Source organism: Gouania willdenowi, chromosome 2, assembly GCF_900634775.1.
Source record: "Gouania willdenowi chromosome 2, fGouWil2.1, whole genome shotgun sequence".
In the NCBI taxonomy this organism is placed as follows: Eukaryota; Metazoa; Chordata; class Actinopteri; order Blenniiformes; family Gobiesocidae; genus Gouania; species Gouania willdenowi.
The window spans coordinates 5,421,642-5,439,347 of NC_041045.1; the positions used below are offsets into that span (position 1 = coordinate 5,421,642).

The 17,706-nt window shown below is 38.8% G+C and overlaps 1 protein-coding gene across 3 annotated transcripts in view; it reads right to left on the reverse strand.

The window, feature by feature from the left end:
* Positions 1–480: 480 nt before the first annotated feature.
* The window catches only part of LOC114474068 (plakophilin-4-like), a 36,078-nt gene continuing 18,852 nt past the window's right edge, over positions 481–17,706 (reverse strand). For 2 of the 3 annotated variants that reach the window (XM_028464033.1, XM_028464023.1), the window contains exons 8-22: positions 16,176–16,340; positions 15,860–16,061; positions 15,489–15,621; positions 12,771–12,984; positions 12,025–12,208; positions 9,838–9,955; positions 8,735–8,929; positions 8,432–8,605; positions 7,473–7,623; positions 5,693–5,885; positions 5,510–5,594; positions 4,407–4,524; positions 3,961–4,089; positions 3,796–3,869; positions 481–2,302 (exon numbers count right to left, since the gene is read on the reverse strand). In XM_028464033.1, coding sequence (XP_028319834.1) covers positions 2,042–2,302; positions 3,796–3,869; positions 3,961–4,089; positions 4,407–4,524; positions 5,510–5,594; positions 5,693–5,885; positions 7,473–7,623; positions 8,432–8,605; positions 8,735–8,929; positions 9,838–9,955; positions 12,025–12,208; positions 12,771–12,984; positions 15,489–15,621; positions 15,860–16,061; positions 16,176–16,340 — 2,396 coding nt within the window. In that variant the 3' untranslated portion in view covers positions 481–2,041. Of the gene's footprint in view, positions 2,303–3,795; positions 3,870–3,960; positions 4,090–4,406; positions 4,525–5,509; positions 5,595–5,692; positions 5,886–7,472; positions 7,624–8,431; positions 8,606–8,734; positions 8,930–9,837; positions 9,956–12,024; positions 12,209–12,770; positions 12,985–15,488; positions 15,622–15,859; positions 16,062–16,175; positions 16,341–17,706 lie in introns of those variants that run through there. The other variant, XR_003675342.1, reaches the window with a different exon arrangement.

Consider the following 17,706-nt stretch of genomic DNA (forward strand, 5'->3'; position numbering starts at 1 on the left):
CACACAGCAGCAAATATACACAAAATTACCCCAAAAATACATAAAAAAGAGAATAGTTATTTGTAACCAAGGCTGGTTAAAACTCTTTTAAATCATCTAAAGCAGTGTTGTTCAACCTTAAGGTCGGGACCCTATGTGGAGTCACCTGGAGTTTAAATAGGGTCGCCTGGAATTTCAAAAAAATGTAAATACATTTTTGATTCTTTTTAATTATCATTATTATTCTTTTATTTGAAATTAAAACAACACACAATCTTAAACAACCGTATTCTGTACTTTCACTTTGTCAAATATAAATCTAGTTCAACTAAAATGCAGTAAAACTTGTCACTAATCCTGGCTACTCTGTATTTGTCATGAATTATAACAAACGTGATCAAAACCGAATTGGAAGAAGAAATGAAAAAGAATGTCTTTAATGTTGGGAGCCATTGGGCTAAGGTCATTTTTGAGTGTGTGTGGAGAATAAGTAAAACTGTGTGAGGCGCCATGATATACTCTTTATTCCCTTTACATTTACACTTTCCTGTGGAACATTGCACGTCATTATCATCAGTGTTGGACAGAACAGACAGATATTTTGGTCTGGTCACGAGTAAATGAATAAAAATATTTCATAAATAATAATTAAAAAAAAACCTTTTTCACACCATCACATAGAAATCCACACACAGAGTACAACAACAGGATGAGTCCACCAGTGCGTCGAGTGAGATTGTTCACCGTTTTTTTTTTTTTTTCCCCCCCACACATTTAATGATGTGCTGAGGACACTTATTTCCACCAAACCCTGCACAATCAGTCCAAGGAGGCTCAGATGTGTTTGCCCTGGGTTTGGTCTGTCAGGATGATATTCAGCCGACACACTGCGCAGTTTTACTGCCAAGAAGAATGAAATCAATCAAGTCAAAGCTGAGGTTTCTGCACCTGAAGGCAGCTTTTGACATTATTAAATATTGTACCAATTTTTAGGATTTATCAAATTTTCATACATGTATAAATCTACAACTGTCACCCCAATGTGTTATACAGCTGTTAATTGAAGTTACAATGTAATTACATTAGTAAGACATAACATTATGACATAAACCAGTTTCTTACATGTCAGCATGTTTTCTTTGATGTGAGCAGGTTGGCTTTGAATTAGAATCAACATATAAGCCCTAATTCAGAATGGATGACAAAACTTTAGCAGAAACACTAACTCTGACACCCTAATAGTTGAAATTTGGACAAAAACGATGGAAGGAGTTACAGGCGAAAATGTGTATAAATGAAGAAAAAAAAAAATGTATATCCAAAATGAAAGAAATAAAGGATTGCAGCAGTGAGTTTACAGTGTAAACAAGGACAAAAAAAAAATACAAAGCTTTCATTTAGAAAAAGGAAACAATAATTCGTTTTGATGTTTAAGCTTTAAATGTTAAATCATTATTTACTGTATGCCTCTACAATTCCTGCTGGTAAAGTTATCCTTTGATGGAAAAAAAAAAATCAACTTCATCACGCAGGTGGTTTGAAGTTGTTGTTTTGATCTAAAATTGATCAAAATTAAACCTCAAAGCAACAAAACAAACAAACAGTAAAACAGTTTATTTTCTAAATAAAAACAGATTCATTGGTCACTTTTTTGGGTCTATACCAGGTTATAAAGTGTCAACAACAAAGGTCAAGTATTGTTCCAAAGTGCAGATAGAAGGTTTTGGTGCTTTGATATTTATTTAGTTATTTATTTATTTATTACCAGCAGGTAGAATATTAGGCATGTGGTCATAATGTTATGGCTTTCAGTGTGCAAATGAAAAAAAAAAAACACCTCATAAATTGTAAATATTGCAAAAGAGTCCCGATTCCAAACACAAACTGTGGAATTTGTCTTATTTTCTTCTCTGTCAGATAAAAAAAAAATGACTTAATTTCTATTTTTTGTCAAAAGCTGCTGCTCCAGCCCCGGCTCCTTCCGCTCAGTTTCTACACGGACGCACACACACACATGCATCCATTCACGCATCCGCACGGGAACGATGATGACGAAGGGCTCCTATACCCAGGAGTCTGGAGAGTCGGTGAACTTGTTGGCGCGGTTAGGGCGCCGCCCGGTGGTGGAGTAGAAATCCACGTAATTGGTGTTGGCCTTGAAGCGCAGTGTCTGGCTGGCGTAGCCGTCGGCCGAGGACGGCGTCAGGTGCACCGGCTCGTCCTCGTATGGCTCCTCACCGAAGCCTCGAGGCGACGACAGGTACATTCGGTAGCTGTTGTAATTCTTCCTGTCAGGCTCGTCGTAGAAGGGCTCCGACGCCTGCTGTGGGAGGAAGTGATGTCACGCCGCGAAATACAAAGACGGGATTTCTGGCGGAAATTTAATTGCATGCTGAGCAGGATGACGACGGTAATGTAACGAGGAGAACGATCATGTGGCTATCCGCCAAGCGGTGGCTATCCGCACGTAGACGTATCAATATACCGACATTCTATCTGTACGTAGTGCTGTTTGCTATTAATACGTAGATTCCTAAACTACGTTACGGACTAACTAACCTTAATCCTAACCCTAAACTACGCTACGGACTAACGAACCTTAACCTTAACCCTAAACTACGTTACGGACTAACTAACCTTAACCCTAACCTTAAACTACATTACGGACTAACTAACCTTATCCTTAACCCTAAACTACATTACGGACTAACGAACCTTAACCTTAACCCTAAACTACGGTACGGACTAACTAACCTTAACCCTAACCTTAAACTACATTACGGACTAACTAACCTTATCCCTAACCCGAACCTTCTGTAGTGGATTTGAATTTCTTGCCACAGTGAATTTGTACGTGTATTGTCCTTATGGAATGGTCACATGACTTCCGGTAACGTCATCGGCCACATACAAATAGCACCAGGGGTTGTCCGTACGTCTACGTACGGCTAGCCACTTTGTAATTTTAAACTGATGATGATGATGATGATGATGATGATGACGACGACGACGATGATGAGCAGGAGGACGACAATGAGATGAATCATGTTGATAATGAAGGAAAAAAAATGATAATGATGAGAAAGAGGATGGCAAAAAGAAGGACGATGGCGCAAAAGTCAATGAAGAAAATGAGGATGATGACTATTTTGATCAGGGGTTGTCCACCGTGGGGTCAGGACCCAATTTGGTGTCATGAGACACTCGGAGGGGGTCACCACAGGCCTTCCAGAAACTAAGAATATTTGTCAGCCATATGTATAAAACTTCATGTTAAGTGTTAACAAATATTCTTTGAACAATTTGAGCCCATTTTTGCTTATTTTTACCATTTACCAAGTTTTAACCTATTTTCGTCACTTTTTCTTGCCATATTTTGGCTCCTTTTAATGCATTTTTGCTTCATTATCCCATTTCTGCAACTTCTCCATCAAATTTCAATGCCTTTTCCTGCACATTTTTTCCACACTATTAAGACATTTTTCAGCACTTAAAAACCCTTTACCCCAACTAATGTTGCATATGTCGACCCATTATTGCCACTTTAAAGTGTGGATAAAGAGGATGAGTGTGATGATGATGAGAAAGATGGTAATAATAAATAAGGGGAGGGTGAAGAGGAGAGTCATGAAGAGAAATTTGATGAGACTAATAATGATTATGACAAAAGCATTGCACTGATGATGATGATGAGAGAAAGGATGATGAAAGTGTGACCAATGAGGAGGAAGATGACACTGATGATGATAGTAAAGACAGGTGATGAGAACGAGGATGTTATCACTACCACATGTCCACACACACATACACACACACCTGGTCTCGTATCAAGTCGTCGCCTGACTGCGACGAATACGTGCCGATGAAATACGGGCTTTTCCTCTCTGACCCTGTCAAAATAAAATACGTGGTGATGAAAACAGGTTCGCGTCTACAACACCACACAAACAACCACTAAACAGTCGTGTTTTAAAGGCTCACCTGTGTAGTGGCGTTTGTGTAAACTGTCTCCGTAGTACGTGTCCAGTTGCATAGATGACTGAGCTCGAGGATAGTTGGAGTTGTGCCGCCTTATTCCCAGCATTGCCGGAGACGACGTGGCGCTGCCGCCTGCAAACAGGAAAGTGAAGAGCTTAAAAACTACAAAGTCTGTGCTTCTGTGCAAGAGATGGACAATAATTATCGGCCCGATAACTTGTCGCCGCGTAAGACATTTTGAAAGAATAAGTGGACCTGATAACATAGCCCCGCCCCTTTTTACGTTTTTACCAAGCTCAGTCAGCATTGCTACTTGCTAAGCTAACCAAAACATGTCGAACTGATCATTGGCATAGCGTTCCCATGCTGGGACGGAAGAAGCAATTTTCCTAAATCAAACACACGATAATAAAATACACATTTGAAAAATGTTTTGAGGGATCTGTTACCTGATTGGATGACAGGCGACATCTGCAGAGGACTGGTGGGCAGCGTGGGTTGAGAGCGGTAACGTTCTCTCTCCAAGGTGGAGACGGGCATCAGGAAGTGGGTGTAGTCCCAGCCGTCCTGTTTATAAAAAAACCAAACAAACAAACAAACACACCACTTCAATAAGAGAAAGAGGAAAATGTGGACATATATATAAACAAGAGTATAATCACTCAAATGAATAATACAACAAACAATGTAGTATTCATAATAAATAAATATATATATATATATATATATATATAATTCAACCAAAGTATTAATCTAGTAAACAATATTTTAAGAAATAAATAAATAACGGCTACAGGCTATGAATATAGCTAAAAGTAACATGATAAATATTTGCACAGAGTTAATCAGATAAAATATAACATTATGGGACATTTATTTTACAAAATGTAAAATAATTTGGAAATACAAATGTAAGATTTAAAAAATTTAAATAAAACTACCATTATTGAGTAAAAGCTAAAAACACATGAACAGCAAAAAAAAAAGTTTCATGAAAAAAAAAAATCAGAAATGCATTATCAAGTAGTTTAATTAAGAAAAATAAAGACAAAAAAAGGAGAAAATTAATGAAATACATATTTACAGACAATAATTTAATTATTTTTTTCATGAAATTCCGAATCACATTTTAAAATACACAGATTTTTGTAAACAATAAATAAAGTATATGAATAAGTTGTTAAATTTAAAGGGGAAAAAGTCTGACATTACAGTAACAAATAGGAAAAGGGGTGGGACTAATATGTTTATGCTTACACCCACTCCCTTTCGAACATAAAAAGTATGTGCAGTAATACATGTAATTATTGTTTTGTTTTGTTTTTATTCTGAAGGGAAGCCATCTGCTTCAAATCTGTAATATTTTTTCTTGTATTATTGCATTTGTTCAAAATAAAACAGTATATCATATATCTCATTTATTCAACTATATTTCCATTTTCATTTTAGTTTTTCTAAAATCATAATTATTTTTTTCCTGATTTTAATAGGGAGAAAAGAAACGTGTGTGTGTGTGTGTGTGTGTGTGTGTGTGTGTGCGTGTGTGTGACACCTGCTTGTAAAGGCTCCTCAGCTCCCTGTATTGCCACAGTGTGTTTAGTACTTGAGCCGCTGCCTTCACCACCTTCATGGAGAACCTGCAAACCCACAGCGAGTCAGACACACACACACACACACACACACACACAGACGGAAATTGGTGAAGAGACTGCGATGGTGTTGAGTGTGTCCCTACCCTCTCCCTCTGCCTTTGCTGATGTCCACCAGCTTGTCGATGCCTCCGCAGTCAGCCAGAGCTTTGGCGTTGTCCACGTTCCTGCTGGTGACCTCGTGAAGAGCGCAGCACACCGACGCCACCGTTTCATCCGACAGCAGCGACGGGTTGGACCCGGGCAGACGGCTCACCAAGTCCCGCATGGCGTACTTTCCTTTGTGCGCGTGTGTGAGGTCAAACATATAGAGTTATATAAGATGAGAACAGACAGAGGCGGCAAAAGTACTAGTCTTCAGTACTCAAGTAAAAGTATAGATACTTGAATGAAAAATGACTGGTAAAAGTGAAAGTATTGAAGTTGCTCCCTTACTTGAGTAAAAGTACATGCTACTAAATGTACTTAAAGGTCCAGTGCTATGCTATTTTTCGCCGATCTCCATTTGTTCTAAGAACCCCAACAGCATAGCATTTGAGGTTTATTTTCCCAAACTCGCCTGAGTTTTAGCCTCTACAAAGTCTTTCAGAGCGCACCTAAAGACAGGCGCTCTGTAGCTCTTCCCACTCAATGTTCTTGAAGCCAAAATACGGCGCTTAGTGGCGCATCCATCTTGCAAATTTGACGTCATTTGGCGCCAAAGTCTGCCCATTTAGCGTACTGCCCTGATGGCTTACTCAGCCCAGCTACTCCAAGAACATAAGTATCTTTCCCGCTAAAAACAAAAGCTTCACTCCACCGGGGAGCTTGTCCCGTCCATTCTTTTTACAGTCGATGGAGTAAGCACACACCTGCTGAAGCAGCGTGTGTGACGATAGTCCATTCTTTTGTCCAACCGCTGCGTCGCATTGGACCGCAAACTCGTCAGATCATCCCATAAAGGCGATACAAAAGGCTACTAAAAGTGAAACTGGTTGTGACCGCTCTTTGGTTTATCTATATACTGAACGTAAAGATATGAACTGTAATATCAACCTGCCTTCACTATGTTTGTTTTACCTGTAAGGTAGTCTGAGAGAGAAGAGCTCACATTCTTATAGGGTAGGAGGAGCGAGGATAGTCAGGAGGAGGAGTTTCCACGATGTGATGTCACAAAGAAAAATCCAACTCGCCCGTTTAGAGCTGACTTTTCACAAAATGTGGAATAACAAGGGAAAGGAAACAGAACTTTTTCAACTTTGACCCTGTGAATAAGGCTAAAGGAACATATATCACTGTTGCAAAGCCATTTTAAAGTGATTTTTTCATAATACTGCCCCTTTAAGTAAAAAAAAAATCACTAGGACAGGGTTTTTAAACCAGCAAATTCCATATCTTTTTTTTTGAAGAAGAAGAAGAAGAAGAAGAAGAAGAACTTGTATTCCACTGATACATGGAAACACGTTAAATCTGTTACCTTGGAACACCTGGAGAATTTAACACTCATAGTAAATAAAATGTGTGGATAAAAATGTGTCAAGAAAAGAGATAATGCAAATGCTCAGTTAAACCAAGAGCAGCTTTGAGTTTAACATTTTTTAAATTAAAAACGTGAAAATGTTAACCATAAAACTACGGGGCTTGCTTAACAGAAAAAAGCTCAGACTAGTAGTGGCGTGTTTAGTTTGAGTGACAAGGTCTTAAACATAACAAGCTCATTTTTAACATGTAAGGAGTCAAAGTAAAAAGTTGCCAAAAAAAGAAAGTACAGGTACCAGAAAAAAACTACTTAAGTACAGTAACGTACTTAAAGTATGTATTTGTACTTCGTTACTTGTCACCTCTGGATGAGGAACAGAAAACCTTAAAATGACGTCAGCGCCGCACCTATCAGCTCCTTATTGCGGCTGTCCAGAGCCATGTTCCTCAGGGCGGTGGAGACGGAGCACACCACGAGGTCGTTGTCCATCCTCAGCAGCTCCACCAAGATAGGGAGACCTTTCTCCTTCCTCACCGCTGCTCGGATGTAGGCGGAGAACTGCAGAGAACACATACCGTCATACTGAAATACACTGAGGCACTGAGCCGTTTGTGGGGAGATTTCTGAGCAAAAAGCAGCTTGGAAGTGTATTATTATTTGCGCCGTAGTATATAGTCACCTTAAAGATGTAAATCCCTGTTTTAATCAGAAATAAAATGGGTTGTTGTGACCAAAAATGGTGGAAAAGGTGGTGAAATGGGATTTTAAAAATTTAAAAATTGGTTAAAAGTTGCAAATTAAGAGTGGCCAAAACCAGAATTAGTTTAAACTGGCAAATAATGGGCATGGCAAATTCTGAATGTAGTTAAATGACTATAATGGGTCAACATATGCAACATTCAGTGGGAAAAGTGGTAGAAAGTGCCAAAAAATGTCTTCAAAGTGGAAAAAATATGCAGAAAATGTATTAAAATTTGAGAGAAAAGTGGCAGAAATGGAAGTAATGTACATTACTAAATACATTAAAAGGAGCAAAAAGAAAGAAAAAGTGATGAAAATCTATATAAATCATTTAAACTAGATTTATATAGATTTGAGAATGGCAAAGTATAGAATACGCTTGTTTAAGATTTTCCTGAATCTTGGGGTCATGACCCCAAGGTTGAAAAACACTGTAATAACTATTACTACCTAAATATAATAATGTGAAAAATAACAAATCACATTTTAAAATGAAAGGATCATTGAGTTTCAATAAATAAGAAAAAAAAAAGAATCCTCATGGATAAATACAAAATAAATGCAACAATAAATAAATCAAAAATAAATGTAGCATTAATGATTAGCATCAAGGTGGGAATCAAACCTTCCAGTTTCCGGCGGAGAGGTTCTGCAGGGACCCGGCTGCTCCTTCCAGCGTGGCTGGGTTGGAGCTCTCAGCCAGCAGGTTCAGGTACGGCTTCACCACCATTGGGTGCCACAGAAGCTCCGCCCCCCTAAGGGACTGCAGGAACCCTGGGATTGGTCCGACACCATCCCACTGTGGACCAGTCACACCATCAACATCAGACCTCACCTGATGTGTGTGGACCCAAAAGTGGGTCGCAGACCTGTTTTCAACGGGTTTTAGCTTTTATTTTGAAGGAGATTCATCCATAGAGATATTTACCTTGCCGTCAGGCCAGCCGCCCCTCTTCCTGCCTCGCCTCCTCTTCCCCCAGCAGAGGTAGTCCAGCTCCTTGGCCGGAGACGAGAAGCCCAGCAGGGTGTCCAGCTCCTGGTTACCAAGGAGACGGGAGGAGGGCATCTCCACCTCCAGACGGTAGGAGAGGTTTCTCAGGGTGCAGACGCTGTTCTCCACAATCTGAGAGGAGGAATCCATCCAACAACCAGTAAATTTAAGCCAACATTGGGCCAGAGGTGAAAGTAACAGATTACAAATACTCATGTTACTATAATTGAATTGCTTTTATGGGTAATTTTATTTGTACTTAAGTAAGTTTTAACTCTTGGAGCATCTTTTTGACTAAAAGTGACATTTTGGGTGTTTTAATTTGTTTAGCTCCCAGTATTCTGGTCATTTTTAAGGCTGTTTGTATGAAATGTTGAAAGAGACATGCATCATACTGACACTTCGTAACCTCGTGACTAAATTTGCCCCATTGACTCACATTGTAAGCACATATTTTTCATATATTGTAACCATGACATATCATCATGCTTTTTCAATTAATACCTAATAGAGCAGAGCCTCTACCTTCAAAATAAAGGTAGAATACAGTATGTTAGGTGTAATGACCCCCTACCAACCACAGAGAAGGCCTGTATTTTTTTCTTTAAAACTGTCCTTGTGCCAAAAAATACTTGTGCATTAAAATCAATTCCGCTATCAATTAATAACACGGTCAAGGCTGTAATATTTTCATCAAAAATATTTCACTTTGGCCCTAATTTTTGGAAATACTGCATAATTAGTGCAAAATTTTTGTGATAAAAGTCCATACAAACATAAAAAGGGTTTGAAAATAATAATATGGGTAAACTTGATATGAAACATATTTTAATAATTGTTAATGACGTATGTGTAAGTCACAGAATGATGGTTCCCCAGTTTTGCATTAAATTTAATTAAATTGTTAATGACAGTTTTTATGTGATTTCAATGCCAAATACAATTCCGTCATAATTGTAATAAATTATCAATTACACAAATACAATTATAATTGACCCCAACTCTGGTTGAAACCCCAGTTGTTTGTGTTTTTAACGGACCTTGCTGTCGTAGTCGGATGTGTTGGTGCAGGCTCTCAGGATGTAAAGCAGTGAGTCGACTAAACCTTCACAGCAACGAAGCTGACTCCTCGCTTCCTCCCCAGCTGAGCTCAGGTTCCTGTGACACACACACACACACACACACACACACACACACTGAGAAATTAATTCAGAGGGTGCAGTGTAGTGCTTTCACCACATGGGGGCCTAAACCCTGCCCGGATACAGTAAAGCAGGCGTTGGTCCTCCAATGGGAGCACAGCTGACAGGAGAGGAGGCCTGCACATCAGCAAATAAAACCCACAATGCATTTCTTCATAATCAATCTACAGCGTCTCAGCTCAGTGAGTGCGGAGGGAAGCCTGAGGGTTCTCGTCATCAGATCTACAGCTTCAGTCCAGATGCTACAGATGTCATTTTGCCCAAACCAATCAATAATCCATAAACATAACTTCACTTGCCTTCTATAAACATACAGTATGTGAAGAAAAAAAAAGTCTATGTTTTCATTGTTTGTTTTTTCCCAAAAGGTCAGTGATAACGATTGACAAGTTATTAATGGATAGTGCAATAGAGCAGCGGTTCTAAACCTTTTCAGCCCGGGACCTAAACATTGAAGAACAGTCATGTGGAGACAGGGTCATCTATAAGGGGGGATAAAGGGGAGAGATTTTTGGGGTCCATCCATAAAGTCAGCAAAATGATGGTCCATTGTTCTATGAATTTGTGAGAACCACATTTATTTATTTATCTGAATAATATCCACTGTTATCCAGGAAGTTTAATATTATTTGCACCATAGTATATACCGGTGATTCTCAACTGAGGGGTTGGCACCAAAAAGTGGGTCGCGGACCAGTACTAGGTGGGTCGCGGACAGCTGGTCAAAAATAAATAAAAAAATAATGTCTCTCATGTTGGACTTGTCTTTTATTTTGAAATAAACTTGGCATGCTGTGAAATGCATGTTGCACATGAAAATATATAGATTTATGTTTTTAAAAAGATTACGTATGTGTGTGTGTTTTCAACAGCTATTTTCGAAAAACAAAACTTGGTTTGAAGAATTCTGAAAAAAAAAAAAAAAAATTGCGGGTCCCAGGGTGAAACCATTTGAGAACCCCTGGTATATACCATATATCTTAACGATGTTAATCCTTGTTTTAATCAGAAATAAAATGGGTTAAAAGTGACCAAAAATGGTGGAAAAAGGTGGTGAAATGGGATTTTAAAAACCACAGAAATTGGCTAAAAGTTGCAAATTAGAGTGGCCAAAAACGTACAGAAAAAGTGGTAAAAAGAGTTCAAAGTGTCTATATTGGAACATTTAGTTTAAACTGGCAAAAAATAGACATGGCAAATTGTGAATGTGGTTAAATTGGCAAAAATAAGCATGAAATATGGTGAAAAGAGGTTAAAAGTGACAATATTGGGTCAACATATGCAACATTAGGTGGGAAAAGTCGGTTTTAAGTGCCGAATATGGAAAAAATTTGCAGAAAAGGCATTGAAATTTGATGGAGAAGTGGCAGAAATGGGGAAAATGTAGCAAAAATGAATAGATGGGAGCAAAAATAAGTGGTAAAAAAGGTTCCATATTGGCTTAAAAGTATAAGAAATTAGTTTAAATAATTTGTTTAAACTAAATGACAAACTGTGGATGTGGTTAAATTGGCAAAAAAATAAGCGTGAAATAAGGTGAAAAAAGTTTAAAAGTGACAATGAGTCAACATATGTGATAATCAATGGGAAAAGTGGTGGAAATGTAGTGAAAATGTCTTGAAAGTGGAAAAAATGTTTAGAAAAGACACTGAAATTTGATGGAAAAGTGGCAGAAATGGGAGAAATGTAGCAATGGCAAGAAAAGGGATGAAAATAGGTTAAAATATGGCAAGTTTGGTGTAGTTGCAAAAATAAGCTGCAAAAATGGGCTTGAATGTTCAAAAAATATTCTTAGTTTCTTGAAGGAATCTGGCGACCCCTTCCCAGTGTCCTGTGATCCCAAATAGGGTCCTGACCCCAAGGTTGAGAACCCCTGCATTAGGTAATGAATGTTATGCTATAACAACGCTAATCGAACTGGAAAGATGAGAACTGCGATGTGAAGTTTAACAGCTACATGTCCAATGTGTCGGATACATGTCAGATTATTGCTGAGTCACTAGTTGGAAGGAGTGGATCTCTTACCTCAGGCAGCCGGTGGTGTTGCGCAGCAGCATGGACGACTGGAACTTGACTTTGTGCTCGTCGCGATGGGAAACGCTGCTCCAGCCCGAGTGAGGGATGACCACGGTGTTGGTGAGCGTGCTCAGTGCGTCGCGGATGATCGTCATCTTCACAGCGTCGCAGGACGAGAGGTTCCACAGCACGCCTGCAGACACACGTCACATGTTGTGTGACACGGAAAACTCCAGCGTTAACAAACAAAACATAATAAAGTGTTATTTTACTGCCATTACATTGAGCGACACTTTCGCTACCATCTTTTTTTAACATTAACACCAACGCAGGGTACAATATACTGATTTACAGTGTTAAATACCTCTGTGAAGCCAACCTACTCACACCTAGGGTTAAATGTCCTGTAAATTTCCACGGAAACTTAATATCAGGAATTTTGGTAATATTAAAAAATATAAACACTTTTCGTGGGAATTATTAATTTAAATCAACCTGAAATAAGCAGCAATTTGAATAACTATATCATATCCGAGCATAAATATTAGCATCTATTCAAATAAATACAATTCAAAAACATAACATTTCAACTAGGGTTTTCAAAATTAAAAGTTGGCCCTTAAATATACCAGATATAGTTGGTAAAATATAAAATGTTTGATTTTTTTTCAGAAATGTACTTTAATCTCCTGACATGTTTCGACAGAAAACTGCCAGTCTTCCTCAGAGGCATCTGATATAGACCTATCACGTACCGGTGACGAGCTCTCGGACGTCATTGTCTGTGGTCTTGCGGAGGAGACGGAGTAGAGCAGGGACTCCTCCACAGTTCCTGAGCGCCACCTTGTTGTTGTCGGTGGCTTTGCTGTAGACGAGGTTCCTCAGGGCACCACAGGCACTCTTCTGGACCTCAGACATTTTGTGGTCCAGCAGGTCCACCAAATGCTGGATTCCACTGAGGTGACACACCTGAGAGTCAAACGCACTGGTTTCACTGGCAACATTAAAACGGGACATTTTGAGACACTTTTTATGTTTTAAAACTGCTAATACTTTGGATTCTCCTTGAAATTCACAGTTTACTTCACTTCACTACTCGAGACATTTGAAATTGAGGTTTGCATGTTGTCCTTAAGTGTCCACAGATTACAATTATTTTTTTTTTTTAAGTCCGGAAAAAACAAAACAAAATCAGATTATTTTTAAACCCTTAAGTGCACTTAATATTAAATTGCTGAATGAAATAAATAAATCATGTGGACACACAAAAAAGACAACATTATGTACTGTATACATTGTACATAATAATTTAAAATAAAATAATCTGTTGTGTAAAATGTTACATTTAAATTCATTTCATTAACTCATATTGAATAAGATAATAAGATTTACCAAATCAATTTAGGAAAAAATTAAGTTCGTAAGAAATTGTATCCATTATTCTTAAGCTGTAGTCAAAACAAAACTGGTTCCTTTTTTGATTTAATGAACACAATTTGGTTTAAAACTGGACTATTTGGACAAATGTTTTAGTTTCACTCAAAAATTAATACTTTAATATTTAAGCATTTTCAACACCTTTCATATACCCATATTGTTTAAATATTACATTTAATGTTTCATTCTTTTGTCTGTATTAATATTTAAAAATATTTAAAAATCATAAATATATACTTTTTTTTTTTTACTTAAAAATGACAGTAAAATAAATGCATTCAAAACTGTTTTGGGGTCAAATTTACATTAATGTCAATAAAGAAATCAAAGAAATGCCATTCGTGCCAAAGGCGTCAATGTTAAATAGCAGGATTATCAGTCGTATTATAATTACAGCAGCTGATCTGAGTTTTAAAGCAGCATAATAATAATAATACTAATGCCTTATTTGAAAAGGTATAACATTCTAAGCTCCTCATAATTTAAAAAGGAACGTAACGTGTGCAGCGTGCATGAAGCGCGCGTCGCGTTTGGCGCAGGATCTGAAGTGTTTGGGCAGCAGATGGAGCTTTGGCTGTGAGTTTGGCAGCCGGCGTGTTAAAAAAAGACAGATTTAAACGGGACAAGCTGAGAAGAACACACACTGAGGGACGTTTGGCTGCCACACACGTTCACATTGCAAAACAAGTCCTGAAGCTGCATTTGTGAACGCGATGCACTTAGTGTCTCAGGTTTAAAGGTGTCTGACGTCACACAGTCCTTTTTAGGGTGCAGAAATAAACCACGCTTTTTTAAAATAAAGAAATCCTGGAAACAAAGGAGGACAGCACATTTACCATCTGCAATACCTGGAGCATGAAAGTTCCCGGGGTGGGGGACACACACACATTTTAAAGTTTCTTTTTAGCTTTGAAAAAATGGCATAAAAAGGATGAAATATGAAACAATCACTGCACAGACTGTCAAAAAAACCCTGTTCAATGTAGAGTAGGGCTGGGCGATATGGACCAAAAGTCATATATCCATATTTCTTCCTGAACATTTCCAAATACGATATAAATCTTGATATTTTTAATTCAAATAAAGTAAGTAAGCCTGTCTCCTATAAGGGACAGCACGTGTGAGTGAGTTCTGTAGTGTGGCTTGCAGAGGAGACGTTTTCACAGTCTGTGCAGCGGCTGTTTCATATTCCTTCCACACTCCGTCATGTTGATGGCGTCGTCAAGGAAACTTGAAGATGAATCTGTGCGATACGTGAATTGCCGACGATTAACGTGTCGTCTTCCACTAAATACAGTGAAGGAACGTAATGCCAGGGACGAGTCTCACGACTCAGCAGATTGAAAAGGCAAAGGGGTGGGGTTACGTTAGCAGCTCAATTAATTACTTTTAATCAGGGGTGTCAAAACTAATTTTATTTCAGTGGCCAAATAAAGACAATTCGATCTTTAGAGGGGTGCAGATTTTAAGAAGAAAAAAGGAGAAATTCCAATATTAATGTGCCCTACTTTTCACTTCCACATATAAATGACATATAAATGATAAAGTGTGTGGGGTATCAATATTATTCAAGTATTAAGTGACAGATATTACACTTAATTGATTTTGTGTCTAATTTGTGTTTAATTTGGGGAAATTATGTGGAATAATTTGAGAAAAATTTGAGATTTTTCAACAATTTCAAATTAAAAATAATTGCTATCATGTGATATAAGCCATATGATACATGTAGAACTGAATTTGTGGAAACTTTAGACAATGATTCGTCGTCACTGTCATTTTTACTTTCTCCATTTTTGTAACTTTTTTTATGCTCTCAAGGGCCGGTTTTGGCCCCCGGGCCTTAAGTTTGACACATATGGTTTAAATAGTCTCATTAGGCCAAAGGAAATATTCAATAATTCTTCAATTTTTCAAATTTCCAATTCAGAGATTATATTAGATTCACTTTCTCATTTAAATAGAATAAAAGTTGTGCATATTTCTAATCGGTAATAAGCTCAAGATGAACAGTGCTTCACTCTGGGGACCCGTACCTCCATCTTCACCCTGTTGTCTCCGTAGCAGAGGTGCTGCAGGTAGGCCGCAGCGTTGGCCTGAACCGAGGGGAAGTGATGCTGCAGCATGTGGATGACCTCAGGCAGCTCAGGGTCACGCCACGCAAACTCTCTAAGAGTTAAAAAAAAAAAAGGTTCAGGTCAGATTGTTACAAGCAATTTCATAAAACGTGGCACTCTTATTTTGAAAGTTTAGAGTTTAATTCATTTCCTCAGTTAGTTGTGGCTTATATTCTCTTAAAAAAGATAAAAATAAGTTTAAAACTATGGGCAGCAAAAGAAGCCAACCACAAAATAATTCTAATATATAGTATAGACCAAACTAGCTGAGATGTTGTAATTTCAGCTACCTTGGGTCTTTATGCATGCTCTCGATGGACGGGGTCCGCGTCATGGCCGGCTCCACCAGGCCCGAGTTACGTTGAGAAAAGACGGGGTCCCCGGGGACCCTGAAGGAGTCGATGTACCCAGTTGCCGAGTTCAAGCCGAAGCTACTTCTTTGGTACGGCAACGTGCCGCAATGGCTCGTGGCCCGCGGGAGGGTCCCCACACCTCAGAGTGAAAACAACACATAAGCCATGTGTTTAATGTCTGCAAACATAGCTGCTTTGTTCAATCCGACATGACACTAATTTGATTAACAAAAGTGATATTGTGTTGTAGTACCTGAGCCTGTCCTGTAGAGGGTGCCCGGGGTGTCATGGGTCAGGCTGGGAAACAGCGGACTGTGGAACGAGTGCTCGTCGAAGACGGGCGTCACGTGACAGTCTGGAGACAGGGCGGCTCGGAGCTCCGGGTCCACCTGAGTGCCAGCGTACGTGCTGTGAAGTCCTGCAGGGAAACAAGGCTCGAGTTAGGGCTGGGCGATATGAACCATATACAATATAAATCTCGATATTTTTAACTCTTACCGTAAAAAGACAATTCCATGTTAAATTTGCTGGGTAAAAAAACTGCTACACAATTGTCATTGTGGAGAAATTGGAATTTTTAAGTTGCACCGGAAATTTCCTCAACAACTTTCACCGTTTTGTTTCATTTACTGACATATTAAAACCTATATTTTCATTGATTAGGAAGCTGAACAAGGTAACCAATAAATAGGAAAGAAATTAGATGATAGATTATTGTTTCTAGTGTATTTTACAGCTGATTTAAGACCCGTTATCTTAAGAGATGCTAACAGAAAGCTAACACAAGAGGAAGGTTCACTTTTATTTGTTTTTTTTATTTCAAACTCAGTAATTGTTTTTAATTGTAATTTAACTTTAGTGATTGAGATTGTAATAGTTTTCTGAGGCTAAAAAACAAATGCTGGCCACCGTGATCGTAATTGAGTTGTAATTGAAAACATAATTGTAACCGGTAAATGTAATTGACCCCAACCCTGCCGAGCACCTCCCACTCACACACTCAGACTCTTATGTGGTCACTTCCTCCCCATCCTGATCCCACACAAACGGGGTACTGCAGCGTGCAGGGACGGAAACGCACGAATCACAGCCCGACAAAAGCCTTCCACTGCCACAGGCTGGTAATCACGGTGGCTTTGTGATGGTCCTAAGTGGGTCAGTGGGAGCGGCTTAGTGCCTCAGCATCACACGCACACACACAGAGAGCATCCAGATCATTCAAAGTTAGCTAAAATATATACAATGTCAAAGGCAGAGCTGGAAACTCGAGTCTGAAAACTCTAAATATACAGTAGCGAAAAAACAGGAATCAGAAAAAGGCTAATCAGATAAAGACATAGTGTGGACCTCATAGACGTAAAAGGTTTGTTTTGTTCAAAACTCTCTTGTCGGAAAAGTTTTACGCATGGCATTGTGGGATGTGGAGTCCTGTAAATCGACACATAGAAGTGGTTTTTCCTTCATTCTGACTTTGATTTCTTGTGTTTGCCTCCAAAAACTGCGCCAAAGTCACTTCCCGACACATTTCTGGTGTTGTCACCGACTAAAAGTTGTGGCAAAACAATGGCGGATGTCCGAGATTGGATGTGTGATGTCACGGGGAATACTGGGAACAAACTGGAATGAAAATGGTGAACCGGTTTGTCACCCAGCACTACTTCATAGGTCTGATGAAGTCCATGGCTTGAAGAGTCCAGGCTGGAATAGAGTTCCTGTCTTTCTGTGCTGTTAACCTCTTACGGGAAAGGATTAGGGCCAATTTTGATGGAGAAAATAATTTTGGG